At 46.3% G+C, this 14,986-nt stretch overlaps 1 protein-coding gene across 7 annotated transcripts in view; it reads left to right on the top strand.

Moving 5' to 3' along the window:
- The first annotated feature begins 2,252 nt into the window (after positions 1-2,252).
- The window catches only part of birc6 (baculoviral IAP repeat containing 6), a 344,318-nt gene continuing 331,584 nt past the window's right edge, over positions 2,253-14,986 (top strand). For all 7 annotated transcript variants that reach the window (XM_033025120.1, XM_033025122.1, XM_033025124.1 and 4 more), the window contains exon 1: positions 2,253-2,528. In XM_033025120.1, the coding sequence (XP_032881011.1) occupies positions 2,321-2,528 (208 nt within the window). In that variant the 5' untranslated portion in view covers positions 2,253-2,320. The remainder of the gene's footprint in view (positions 2,529-14,986) is intronic.

A 14,986-nucleotide genomic window follows, 5' to 3' on the forward strand; every position in this document is an offset into this window, starting at 1 on the left:
AGACAGTGTGGACCATAGGGCCCATTCTTGTCGAAGATAGACACAAAATGCTGGAGTAACTCAGTGGGACAGACAGCATCTCTGGATAGAAGAAATGGGTGAGATTTCGGGTCAAGACCCTTCTTCAAGCATGTTCTTGCGCTGTGCTGTTCTATGTAATTGACAGAAACAGTGGGGTGTTGAAAAAATAGGTTTAATCTAGGGATTAGTGTAAAGGCATGGTTGATGGTCATGTGCATTGGAATGGCTGGAGGGTCTGTTTCCATTGCGGTATGACTATCTCCCCCACCCTACCTCAGTATTCACACCACAATGTTCCTTCACTAATTACCCCTTTCCCTCGTCCTAATTCAAGATCCCCATGTTTTCCTTCCTCATTTACTAAGTCTACCTCCTCTACCAACAGCTGGTGATATCTCACAAAAACTTCCACCACTTGGGCTTCTCTTCCTGCAGACTTCTGTGGAAACTTTCCTTTTTCCTGCTCCCTTCATGAAAATATCCCATGTTGCTCTATCCCCTACACGCTCACCTATAATAACATTGAACTAGTGCGAACGGGTGATTGCTGGTCAGTGTGGACTCGGTGGGCCGAAGGGCCTGTTTCCGTGCTGTATCTCTAAACTAAACGTTCCAACAGCCCCTCTGCCCCACCTTTCCCTTGTTACTCTGATACCATTAGGACTGATGTTCCTTTCTCATTACCCATCAAATGCCTGGATACCCCCATCATTATTGTGCCCCTTCTTCATACACGATGATTTGGCTCCCCAATACTCCATGTGCCTCTCTGTTATCCCAATCTTACCACAATTCTTGTAATACCTTTCACATTACCCTGGGATCACAGCTTACCTTCCACCGCACCACGGATCGCAACATTGATTTTGGAAAGTCTGCCCCCTTCTTCATTGTGCCCCATATTTCTGCAACTATGTCATTTTGTTAGGTAGCCCCTCCCTCCATCATGATTGTTGAACTACCCTCACTTCCTTCATTATGTTGGCATTTCCCCAGCATCCATGACATTAGGTGTTTCCCTTCCGCCAGCACCTATCACGCTCGGGTGTTAAACATTATTCAATCTCCCCCCCCATCATGTCCAGTTCTTTCCACACTCCCTTGATCACGCCGGTACTATGCGTTGCCCCATATTGCCCAGGGTGCTCCATCCTTGCCTTTCCCCACACTGCCTTCGTTCTAAATACTATCTAAATGGCATCAAGTTGGGAAAAGGGGAAGTACAACGGGATCTGGGGGGTCCTTGTTCATCAATCTATGAAAGTAAGCATGCATGTACAGCAGGCAGTGAAGAAAGCGAATGGCATGTTGGCCTTTATAACAAGAGGAATCGAATATAGGAGCAAAGAGGTCCTTCTGCAGTTGTACAGAGCCCGAGTGAGACCACACCTGGAGTATTGTGTGCAGTTTTGGTCCCCTAATTTGAGGAAGGACATTCTTGCTATTGGGGGAGTGCAGCGTAGGTTTACAAGGTTAATTCCCGGGATGGCGGGACTGTCATATGCTGAGAGAATGGAGCAGCTGGGCTTGTACACTCTGGAGTTTAGAAGGATGAGAGGGTATCTCATTGAAACATATAAGATTGTTAAGGGCTTGGACACTGGATGTTGGGGGAGTCCAGAACCAGGGGCCACAGTTTAAGAATAAGAAGTAAGCCATTTAGAACGGAGACGAGGAAACATTTTTTCTCACAGAGAGTGATGAGTCTGTGCAATTCTCTGCCTCAGAGGGCGGTGGAGCCAGGTTCTCTGGATGTGCTGGCCGAATGGCCTACTCCTGCACCTATTGTCTAGTGCCTTGCCTGATCCTGCCCTCGCACACCTGCCCTGGCCTCGCCTTGCCTTCTATTCCCTTGCCCGGCCTTGCCCTATTGCAGGCCTTGTCCCTGCCCTCTCTGGCCCTGCCTTGCCCCCTTGTTAGCGTTGTCCTCATGCCTCTGCCCTGGCCTTTCTTACCCTGGCCTTGCCCTCTTGCCCCTGCCCTCCCTGGCCTTGCCCTCTTGCCCCTGGTCCTGCCCCCTGCCTTTTTGCCTTGCCCTCTGCCTTCTTGTCCCCCTTGCCCTCCCATCTTGCCTTGCCCCTGCCCTCTTGCTCCTGGCCCTCCCTCCCTCCCTCCCTGCCGTGCCGGTGACGCGCCGTGCCGTGCCCGTGACGCGCCGTGCCGGTGACGCGCCGTGCCGTGCCGTGGCGGTGACGTGCGGCGGTCGCTTCCTGTGCGGTTGCCAGGCTGCTTGTGACGAGCGCGGCGGGGTTAAAGTTGGCGGCGGGGCGGCTCTTCCTGTTTCACAGCTGCTTCCAACATGGCGGCGGCGGCAGCGGCCGAGCCCGAGCCCGAGCCTGAGCCTGAGTGGCTCGTTACCCGCGACGGCTGCCTGAGCTGCGAGGAAGGGCTGCGGAGCCTGGCCTACCACCCGTCCCTCAACGCGATCCTCGCCGTCACCAGCTGCTCCACCGTCAAAGTCATCGATGGCACCTCGGGCGCCGTGCTGCAGGTGTCCCGGTTAAATGGTGAGTCAGTGTGGGCTGGGCCGGGCCGCACCGGGCCGACGGTGGAGTCGCAACCGCGGCGGCATCTGTCTCCGCCTTCAGCCCGCCACGGTCGAGCCGCTCGCTGTTCCCGCTTGACGATCGGGAGGGGAAGGGAAGGGGAGGGGAGGGAAGGGCTGGTGCGGGAAGCGGCAGGCGGCCGCCATCGACACAAGCCCGGCCTGGGAATGACAACTGAGCCCGTGTGGGGAGGGAGGGAGGGCGGGCTGACATCGGGGAAAGTGTGGCAGATGCATCTTCATCTAGCCCGTACAATTGGTTGGAAAAGCCGAGGTGATGGCTTGCTAATTTACAGTCTGATGGTTAAAAAAATGTGTCGGCGAGGATGGGGTGGAAATGTGTCACTATAACAGCCCGAATCGCTGATTGTACACCGGCTTTCTGTTTTTCTTTCTCTTTACCATTTCCTCCTTCTCCAAGAATCATGGTCCTTCAAATTGAGTAAAAACATTGTGTCACAGCGCTCATTTCTCAAGGCTCTATGGGACAGTACAAAATGGTCAAACTTCTCAATGTGTAAACGATTGCAAATGTCTCAATTAGTATATACATCCTGAATGTTAAATATGCTCATATTTACTCCATTTTTAATCTACATTGAAACATTTGCATGTATGGTGATGGAGCTCATGTATATCGTGTGCATTGTATTGGGGCTTTTCATTATTTATAAATATTATAATTGTGTAATGCTAATAAAATATCACTTATGTTGTGCATATGTGCACAATAATAGTGGTAAATTTCCGAGTGTGAGGTGTTGCATTTTGGGATGGCGAACAAGGGCAGGACCTACAAGTAAGTGGTAGGCCTCTGGGTAGTGTTGTAGAGCAAAGGGATCTAGTAGTACAAGTGCATGTTTCCTTGAAGGTCGAGTCGCAGGTAGATAAGGTAGTCAAAAAGGCTTTTGGCACTTTGGGCTTCATCAGTCAGAGTATTGAGTATAGAAATTGGGAGGTCATGTTGCAGTTGTATAAGACTTTGGTGAGTGCATTTAGAATATTGTGTTCAGCTCTGGGCACCATGTTATAGGAAAGATATTGTCAAGCTTGAAAGGGTTCAGAAAAGATTTACGAGGATGTTGCTAGGACTAGAGGGTGTGAACTATAGGGCGAGGTTAAGTAGGCTAGGTCTCTATTCCATGGAGGCAGGAGGATGAGGGGAGATCTTATAGAGGTGTACAAGTCATGAAAGGAATAGATCGGGTAGATGCACAGTCTTTTACCCAGAGTAGTGGAATCGAGGACCAGAGCACATAGGTTCAAGGTGAAGGGGAAAAGATTTAATAGGAATCCAAGGGATAACTTTTTCACACAGAGGGTGATGGGTGCATGGAACAAGTTGCCAGAGGAGGTAGTTGATGCTGGGACTATTCCATCGTTTAAGAAACAGTTGGACAGGTACACGGCTAGGACAGGTTTGGAGGGTTGTGGACCAAGCGCAGGCAAGTTGAGACTAGGGTAGCCGGGACATTGTTGGGCGAGTTGGGCCGAAGGGTCTGTTATGACTAAGTACCGTTTGGAAGTTGAGTTAGATAAAGCTCTTAGGGCTAATGGTAAAGTTGGCCATCCAATATCCACAAGAAATTGGGGGCGGGGGGGTGGGGGGTGGGAGTGGGATTGCTGGTTGCATGAATATATTGGTTTCATAAAAATTGCACAAAAGATATCCCGTAAATAAGTATTTTGTACATAAACCTTTCAATAAATTGGACTATATCATCTTACCCTTTCAGATGATGTTTCGCACTGTAATTCTGTATTTTAAGTAAAAGCAGTATTAATGCAAAAGTAAATTGAATGAATGTACTCACAGCATGAATTACCAGGTTTCAAAGAAATAAACTTCGCATTTTGCATGATGCTTGGAGTGAAATTTGCTGGTCAGTGGTTGCACGAGAAATCTAGATGCATGAATAAGAGATACGATTTTACTGTACTTTGTAGATGTGCTTCATGGTAAACAGTTCTGAGTGGAATTTAATTCTATCAAGATTTTGTTACATGATTCATTTTTTTGAAATTATATGGAGCAAATTATTTTACATGGTTCTTGAAATATTTAAGAAATATTTAGCCATAGGAACAGAATTGGACCATTTTGGTCCATTGAGTCTGCTCTGCCATTCCAACATGGCTGATCTATTTTTCCTCCTCGACCCCAATCTCCTGTCTTCTCCGTGATCTTTGACACCATTATAAAAAAGAGCCTAACAATCTTCTGTGGCAATGAATTCCATAGATTCATCACCTTCTGGCTAAAGAAATTCCTCTTCCTCTCCCTTCTAAAGGTACGTTATTTTATTCTGAGGATATGCCCTCTGGTCCTAGACTCTCCCACTACTGTAATCATCCTTTTCACATCCACTCTATCTAGGCATTTCATTATTCGGTTGGTTTCAATGAGCTCCCCACTCACTCATCCTTCTAATGGCCCAGAACCATTAAACACTCCTCATATGTTAAACCAAGTATCCCTGGATCATTCTCTTAAACCTCCTCTGGCAGCACATCTTTCTCAGATATGGAGTCCAAAGGTGCTTACAATATTCCAAATGTGGAGGAAGGAATTGTAGATGCTGGTTTACGCTGAAGAGAAGCACAAAGTGCTGGAATAACTCAATGGGATAGGCAGCATCTTTGGAGAGAAGGAATGAGATGTTTCGGATCGAGAAACGTCACCCATTCCTTCTCTCCAGAAATGCTACCTGTCCCACTGAGTTACTCCAGCATTTTGTGTCCATCTTCACAATATACTAAATGTGGCCTGACCAGTGAGTTTTAAGGCCTCAGCATTACAGAGATGAGGAAAAATGTTTTCACCCAGAGAGTTGTGAATCTGTGGAATTCTCTGCCACAGAAGGCAGTGGAGGCCAATTCACTGTGGATGTGCTCAAGAGAGAATTAGATTTAACTCTTGGAGCTAAGGGAATCAACGGATATGTGGAAAAAGCCAGAATGGGGTACTGATTTTAGATGATCAGCAACAATCGTATTGAATAACGGTGCTGGCTTGAAGGGCTGAATGGCCTACTCCTGCACTATTTTGTATGAATCTGACATTTGCTTTTATTTTCTAGTCCTCTTGAAAGGACAGGCAGGTGGGCAGAGGAGGAGTGGGGAGGGGAGGGGGGGGGGGGGGGGGGGGGGGGGTGGTGGTAGCTGCTGGTGAGGGATGGAATTCAGTCCCTTGCGAGGGAAGACATAGGGACTGACGAGGTAGAGTCACTGTGGATTGAGTTGAGGAATTGTAAAGGCAAGAAGACACTAATTGGTGTTATCTACAGACCCCCAAATAGTAGCCCGGATGTAGGGTGTAAGTTGCAGCAGGAGTTAAAACAGGCATGTAACAAAGGTAATGCCACTGTGGTGATGGGGGATTTCAATATGCAGGTAGACTGGGAAAATCAGGTTGGTTCAGGACCCCAAGAAAGAGAGTTTGTAGAGTGCCTCCGAGATGGATTCTCAGAGCAGCTTGTAATGGAGCCGGCCAGAGAAAAGGCAATTCTGGATTTAGTGTTGTCGAATGAACCAGATATGATAAGAGAACTCGAGGTAAAGGAACCGCTTGGAGGTAGTGATCCTATATGATTAGTTTTAAACTGCAATTTGAGAAGGAGAAGGTTAAATCGGAAGTGGCAGTGATGCAGTTGAACAAAGGGGACTATGAAGGCATGAGAGAGCAGCTGGCCAAGGTAGACTGGAAAGGGATCCTAGCAAGAATGATGATGGAACAGCAATGGCAGGAATTTCTGGGCATAATCCGGAAGACGCGGGATCATTTCATTCCAAAAAGGAAGAAAGATTCTAAGGGGAGCAGGAGGCAACCGTGGCTGACAAGGGAAGTTGGGGATAAAACTAAAAGATGTATAACACAGCAACGAGTAGCCAGAAGGCAGAGGATTGGGAAACTTTCATAGGACAACAGAAGGAAACAAAACTGGCAATACGGGCTGAAAAGATGAAGTACGAAGGGAAGCTGGCCAGGAATATAAAGAAGGACAGTAAAAGCTTATTTAGATATGTTAAGGGAAAAAGAGTAGATAAGTCAAATGTGGGTCCCTTGAAGGTTGACACGGGTGAAATTATTATGGGTAACAAGGAAATGGCAGAAGAGTTGAACAGGTGCTTCGGATCTGTCTTCACTAAGGAAGACACAAACAATCTCCCAGATGTACTGGAGGACAGAGGATCTAAGGGGGTAGAGGAACTGAAATAAATTTTCATTAGGCAAGAAATAGTATTGGGTAGGCTAATGGGACTGAACAATGATAATTCCCCTGGGCCTGATGGTCTGCATCCCAGGGTCCTCAGGGAGGTGGCTCCAGAAATAGTGGACGCATTGGTGATCATTTTCCAGTGTTCAATCGATTCAGGATCAGTTCCTGTGGATTGGAGGATAGCTAATGTTATCCCAATTTTCAAGAAAGGAGCGAGAGAGAAAACGGGGAATTACAGACCAGTTAGCTTGACTTTGGTGGTGGGAAAGATGTTGGAGTCAATTATTAAAGACGTAATAATGGGGCATTTGGATAGCAGTAAAAGGATTAGTCCAAGTCAAAATGGATTTATGAAATGGTAATCATGCTTGACTAATCTTCTGGAGTTTTTTGAGGATGTGACAAGTAAAATTGGATGAAGGGGTGCCAGTGGATGTAGAGTATCTAGACTCAGAAAGCCTTTGATAGGGTCCCGCACGGGAGTGGTGACTAAAATTAGAGCACATGGTATTTGGGGGTAGGGTGTTGGAACAGGTATGTTACATCTCCAGTGGTTCCTTGGGTCCAGATTTAAAGCCTGTCTTTGGGCGGAAAAATCTACAGCATAGAAGTTTATGCAACGTCTGTGTGGTAGATGCTAAGAAACTGTTGGTATGTAGAGTAAAAAGGTTGTTTGAGTTCAAGTCCCTTTTCAGAGACTTGGACACTGAAATCTAGTGCAAATCACTTGTGCTGTGCTGAGGTACACTGCATTATTAGAGATTCTGTGTTACTGAGGAAATGTTAAAATAAGGCCCTACTTGGCAGATGTAAAATCCTCAAAGGGAAATGACTTCCATTGATCTGATCTACACATGGTGTCCAAACCACATTTGAACATATGGTTCAAATATGGTCCACTTTAAACCTATTCGTAGACTTTGTTTCCGCAATCCTCTGAGCAAAGGTGTTCCAGAGATTATGATCCTTTGCTTCGTAAATGTGTGACTCCTTCTTGTAAATAGCCAGCCATCTGTTAATCAGTGACCTTCTAATTCCTGATTGGGTCACAAGAGAAGGCGTTCTCCACATCCACCCTGTCAATACTCATCAGGATCTCGACATTATCATGTCATTGTTTATCATTACAGTTTACATGGCTTCAAACCCATTTAGAAAACATAGAAAAACATGGAAAATAGGTACAGGAGTAGGCCATTAGGCCCTTCGAGCCAGCCATCCAATATTGTCATGGCTGATCATCCAAAATGGGCCCTGTCCCACTTAAGAAACCAGAACGGAAACATCTGGAGACTTTGCGCCCCACCCAAGGTTTCCGTGCGGTTCCCCGAGGTTGCAGGTGGTTGCCGGAGGTTGCAGGTAGTGGAAGCAGGTAGGGAGACTGACAAAAACCTCCGGGAACCGCACGGAAACCTTGGGTAGGGCGCAAAGTCTCCAGAGGTTTCCGTTCGGGTTTCCTAAGTGGGACAGGGGCATTACTCTCTCTTGAAAGATTTCACATGATGACACAAGAAATGCAGATGCTGAAAATGTGAGCATAACACAATGTGCTGGAGGAACTTAGCGGGTCGGGCAGCACCTGGAGGGATTGGACAGACAACTATTCGGATAGCGATCCTTCTTCAGAGGAATTGGAGTAGTGTGTAGAAAGATGGAAAAGCAAGGTGGGGATAGGACAAAGCCAGGACAGTGATAGGTTGATACTGGTTAAGGGAGAATGGGTGTGGTAGATGGGCTGAGTTAGGGACAATAGCTGGATGTGAAAATGAGACAAAAGGGTATCACATAAGGACAGAAGAGGTGGAGTGAAATTTAGAGTCAAAAGGAGGTATATGTGTGATGAGGAACTGGGGATTAAAGGGAAATGGGTGAGTCTGGGAAATGGGGACTGTCGGAAAGTGAGTGTGGGAAGGAGGGGAAAATACTTGGTGGAGGGGGGGGGCAGGGGGAGGTGGTGGGGTGGGAGAGTTGAGTACATACTAATGTTATCCCACTTTTCAAGAAAGGAGCGAGAGAGAAAACGGGGAATTACAGACCAATTAGCCTGACTTCGGTGGTGGTAAAGCTGCTGGAGTCAATTATTAAAGAGGTAATAATGGGGCATGTGGATAGCAGTAAAAGGATTTGTCCAAGTCAACATGGATTTATGAAAGGGAAATCATGCTTGATTAATCTTCTGAACATTTTTGAGGATGTGACGAGTAAAATGGATGAAGGGGAGCCGGTGGATGTAGTGTATCTAGACTTTCAGAAAGCCTTTGATAAGGTCCCGCACGGGAGACTGGTGACTAAAATTAGAGCACATGGTATTGGAGGTATGGTGTTGACATGGATAGAAAATTGGTTGGCAGACAGGAAGCAAAGAGGTTGTCCACTTTGGCGGTAAAAACAAGGGGGCAGATTATTATCTCAATAGGGTTAGGTTAGGTAAGGGGGAGGTGCAGCGAGACCTGGGTGTACCTGTACACCGGTCACTGAAAGTTGGTGTGCAGGTACAGCAGGCAGTGAAGAAAGCTAATGGAATGTTGGCCTTCATAACAAGAGGATTTCAGTATAGGAGTAAAGAGGTTCTTCTGCAGTAGTATAGGGCTCTGGTAAGACCACATCTGGAGTATTGTGCACAGTTTTGGTCTCCTAATTTGAGGTAGGACATCCTTGTGATTGAGGCAGTGCATCGTAGGTTCAGGAGATTGATCCCTGGGATAGTGGGACTGTCATATGAGGAAAGATTGAAAAGACTAGGCTTGTATTCACTGGAGTTTAGAAGGATGAGGGGGATCTTATAGAAACATATAAAATTATAAAAGGACTGGACAAGCAGGACAAATGTTCCCAATGTTGGGCGAGTCCAGAACCAGGGGCCACAGTATTAGAATAAAGGGGAGGCCATTTAAGACTGAGGTGAGAAAAAAAATGTTCACCCAGAGAGTTGTGAATTTATGGAATTCCTTGCCACAGAGGGCAGTGGAGGCCAAATCACTGGATGGATTTAAGAGAGAGTTAGATAGAGCTCTAGGGGCTAGTGGAATCAAGGGATATGGGGAGAAGGCAGGCACGGTTTATTGATTGGGGCCGATCAGCCATGATCACAATGAATGGCGGTGCTGGCCCGAAGGGCCGAATGGCCTCCTCCTGCACCTATTTTCTATGTTTCTATACCGGGGGGGGGGGGGGGGGGGCATGGGGAAAAAAAACGGGTGGATGGGGTTTACTTGAAATTGGAGAAGTCATATTGAGTTGTGACCTACCCCAGCAGAATATGAAGTATGCACATTTTGGTATCTGGAGCAAAATATAAACTGCTGGACAAATTGAGACCGTTGATGTCCTGCCCAATTAGATGGCAGTGAAGAAACTTTGAGGTAGTTTTGGATGCCTAATCATGTCCTCCTGACCCGCTGAATTACTCTAATAATAATTGTTTGTGTTTGTTTTTTGAGGAAGGGGTGAAATTGGCATTTTTGACAATTTGTGCCCCTTGAAAGCTCAATTTAGTTTGGTAGTTTTATAAATGTATATGCAGTTCCTCCCCATTTAGTGGGAAGAGCTAAAATTCTGAAACATTCCTGCAACTGACTTTCTTCTATCCTTAATTATTTGTGAGCTTGGTGCTTAGCAACTTTTAATGTTTGAGAGCAGAGACAAAGTCGGGTTTGTGTCGTCCTACAGAATCTGGACTGAGTGAATCACAGATTTCAGTTTTGTTTTTATAGTACCAAGCTGGAATGAACTGAAGCTTTTGAATCTCCCAGGATGTATAATGGATAAGGCAAATAAAATGGACAAAACAAAATGGAGTGCCAAATTTTTTTTTAAAAAGGAGAAATCTGTCAATACTGTTACTTTAACAGCATGTATATGAAACAAGAATTCATGAAGAACTCAACAGCATGTTTTTGTGTCATCAATGCAGCATTATTTTAGTGATTTGTCTTTTCAATTGTGTATTTTAATGCTGTCTCTAATTTCCAATAGATCAGTGATAAAATGAGTGTTGACCAGCAGCACCTTGGTTACCATGGCTATCTCTTGTGCATGATTCTCAGAGACGCAGAAATCTTCATTAGTAGTTTTAAAATGAAAATATTGCTCTTCCATTCCTGCAGGCAGACTTTACTGTTGGTGAATTTGTAAATGCTTCCACAAATCTAACGTGATACAATATCTTAAACCAAAATAGAGGATATGAATTTTGCCACTATATGGATATTGCATCATCTGCATTTCTGCATGGGGAAAGGTGAATCACCTGAGATACATGAGCTTTCACATTGTACAGTTTGAATAGTGGCAATCAAATATTTCCCTTAGTACTGGACATTTTAGTGAAGGAATGGTATTAATGATAAGTAGATATCTTTCAAAGCAGGTGTAACATTTAGAATGATGCTCTTGATGGTTTGGCAAAGCCAATTATTGCCCCTTTCCTGCATTGCTTTGCAACTCCTCAGCGTGGATTCCATAATCGTACGGTACTAAAGCAGGAGCCCTTTAGCCCACCAACTCCCCACTGACCATCAAGCACACATCTACAAATAATCCAATGTTTTGGTATCTGGGGATTTTTGTATCATTCTTGTTCATTTTCTATTTATTAGTATAGGCAGCATTTTAACTGTGGTCCCTATGTAGTGATGAGAAGTGATGGGGAAGATGGACATTTGCCAAACACTGTCAAGTGGGACTGCATAGATGGGCATCTTGGTTGGCATAGGCAAGTTGGGCCAAAAGGGCCTGTTCCATGATGTATGACTGACTTGCACCCAACAACCTCACCAAAATAAAAAATAAAATCCATCTCTACTTGGAGTAAAATCAGTGTGCAGCTGCGTTTTGCTTGCTTTGCTCTCTGTCTCCGTGTTTAATTGTCAGCCTGACAAAAGTCTAAAGATACAGCATGGAAATGGGCTCTTTGGCCCAAGGAGTCTGCACTGACCAACAATCACTCGTACACTAGTTCTATGTTATCCCACTTTTGCATCCTACACACTAGGGACAATTTACAGCAGCCAATTAACCTACAAACGTGCACGTCTTTGAAATGTGGGAGGAAAAAGGAGTACCCAGAGAAAACCCACGCCTCACAGGGAGAACGTTCAAACTCCGTACAGTCAGTATCCATAGCCAGGGCTGTACCCGGGTCTCTGGTGCTGTAAGAGAGCAACTATACTGCTGCATCACTGTGCCACCCTCTGTTTTTGAGTAAGACATTGATATTCATACACCTTTCAAGTTACAATGGTGGGTTTAAACTAGATTGGCAGGGGGGGGGTAGGATCTTATACAGGACAGAGGCAGGTGACAGGTTAGAAGTTGTTATGGAGGGTGATGAGAGAAAGTATAGAGGGCAGAACAGGCAGGAGAAAGGCAGAGTGTGTGGAAGTAATGTTACAATACAATACAATTTATTGTCATGTTGGTTTGGATTGCACTTATTTTAATGCAAAGGGCCTGACGGGTAAGGCAGATGACCTTGGGGCATGGATAGGGACATGCGGCGGCTGGGTCGTTGTAGCCTGGCTCAATGTTCCAGGGTGCAGAAGCTTCGGGAGGGACAGGGTTGAGGGAAATTGAGGTGTTATTTCAGATCAGTTTAGTTTATTGTCAAGTGTACCGAGGTACAGTGAATAGTTTTGTTGCGTGCTAACCAGTCAACAGAAAGACAAAACATGATTACAATTGAGTTATTTACAGTGTTTTGATACATGATAAAGGTATAATGTTTAGTGCAAGGTAAAGCCAGCAAAGTCTGATCAGTAGTTCAGCACTGCTCCCTGGTTGTGCTTGGATGATTCTGTTGCCTGATAACTGCTGGGAAAAACTGTCCCTGAATCTGGTGGTGTGCGTTTTCACACTTCTATACCTTTTGCGTGATGGGAGAGGGGAGAAGTGGCAGTGGCCAGGGTGCGACTCGTCCTTGATAATGCTGCTGGCCTTGCCGAGGCAGTGTGAGGTATACATGGCCAATAGAAGGGAGGTTGGTTTGTGTGATGGTCTGGCCTGCGTCCACAATGCGCTGCAATCTCTTGCGGTCTTGGATGGAGCTGTTCCAAAACCAAGCTGTGGTGTATCCTGATGAAATGCTTTCTACGGTGCACCTATCGATGTTTTAGTCAAGAGTAAGAACAAGGCATGGGACAGGTATAGGCAACTGGGATAAAGTGGATCTCTGGAGGAGGTTTTGAAACAAAGGAACGATCTAAAAGGAAATCGGAAGGACAAAAAGGGGACAGGAGATAGCTCTGGCAGATAGCATTAAGGATAATCCCAAGAGATTGTATGTACATAATAAAGGGAAAAGTGTAAACGGAGAGAGAGAGAGAGAGAGAGAGAGAGAGAGAGAGAGAGAGAATGAGAGAGAGAGAGGGATCCTTCAGGAATCAGAACAGGCAACTGTGGAGCCACAGGGGATGGGCAAAGTCCTCAAAAAATATTTTTTCTCTATATTTACCAAGGAGAAAGACGAGGATTGAGGAACTTGGGGCAGTCAAGGGTGAGCGGTCAAAGAGGTGCTGAAGGCCCTGACGCGTATAAAGGTAGACAAGTCTCCTGGGCCGGATCAGTATCCGAGGACATTGTGGGAAGCCCTGGCTGAAATTTACAAGTTGTAATAAAATACAGGAGATGTGCTGGAAGACTGGAGGGTGGCAAATGTTGAGCCTCGATTCACCAAGGGCTGGAAACTATAGGCCAGTGAGCTTAACATCTGAAGTTCGAAAGAATACTTATGGGTGTTCAGAGGAATAGGATATCCGTGCATTTAGATGCATGATTATGGATAATCAGCATGGTTTTGTACCTAGGAGGTCGTGTCTCACAAATCTGATTGAGTTTTTGAAGATGTGACCAAAAAGTTTGATGAGGGCAGAGCTGTCGATGTGTATAAATGGATTTCCGCAAAGTATTTAACAAGGTTCCGCTTGGTAGGCTGCTCTGGAAAGTTAGATCGCATGGGTTCCAAGGAGAGATAGTTGATTGGATAGAAAATTGTCTCCATGGAAGGATGCAGAGGGTGATGGTGGGACTGGAGACCTCTCGGACTGGAGGCCTGTGACTAGTGGTGTGCCTCGAGATTCGGTGCTGGGCCCGTTACGTTTGTCATCTACCCCTCCACATAAAAAGACTAAAAGACCTCCAAAACAAAACTTTTAGACAAACTAAAAATATTAAAAAGGATGAAAGGACAGACAGCTGCTAGCGAGGCTGCCGCACGTGGAGCCACCCAATGCGTGAACTCTCAGTCTAAAGAAGGGTTTCGACCTGAAACGTCACCCATTCCTGTTTTTCAGAGATTCTGTCTGACCCGCTGAGTTACTCCAGCTTTGTGTATCTCTGGTTTAAACCTGCATCTGCAGTTCCTTACTACATTCCTTATATGGACCTGTGTCTGAAATAAAGCTTTAATAATATTGAGTATAGAAGTTGGAAGGTCATGTTGCAGTTGTATAAGATGTTGGTGCAGCCGCATTTGGAGTATTGTGTTCAATTCTGAGCATCATGCTACAGGAAAGATGTCAAATTGGAAAGGGTATAGAGAGGATTTACGAGGAAATTGCCTGGACCCAAGACTCTGAGGTTGAGAAGGCTGGAAACTGCATTCCTTGGTGCGCAGGAGGATGAGGGTTGGTTTTATTTAGGTACTAGACCAAGTGCAGACCCGTTGTGGGGGGGGGGGGGGGGGGCATGCAGCATCACACACAAACTATTCCCCCCCCCCCCCCGCACTCACGCTAATTACCCCCCTTGATATATTAATATTATTAATTTGCTCCTTTTACCCCATAACCACCCTATCTACTGACCCATAGCCCCCAACTTGCAGTCACATCTAGAGAGGGAGGGGAGGGGGGGGCGGGGTTAGAGAGTGAGGGCAGAGAGGGGCAAGAGGGATAGGGGGGCGGAGAGGAGGAGAAGAGGGAGGGTGGGGGAGGAGGGGAGGAGAGAGCGAGGGTGAGAGTGAGGGGCAGAGAGAGGGGGGGTGAGGGGGAGAGGTGGGGAGCAGGGAGGGGGAGGGTGGAGGGTAGGGGGTGTGGAGGGGAGGGGGTTTAGGGGAGGGATGGAGGGGGGGAGGAGAGAGGGGGAGGAGAGGGGCGAGATGAGGGGCGGGGGAGAGGTGGGGAGCAGGGAGGGGGAGGGAGGGTGGAGGGAAGGGGATAGGGGTGTGGAGGGGAGGGGGATTTAGGGGAGGGACGGTGGGGGA

Source organism: Amblyraja radiata, chromosome 8 (genome assembly GCF_010909765.2).
Source record: "Amblyraja radiata isolate CabotCenter1 chromosome 8, sAmbRad1.1.pri, whole genome shotgun sequence".
Classification (NCBI taxonomy): domain Eukaryota; kingdom Metazoa; phylum Chordata; class Chondrichthyes; order Rajiformes; family Rajidae; genus Amblyraja; species Amblyraja radiata.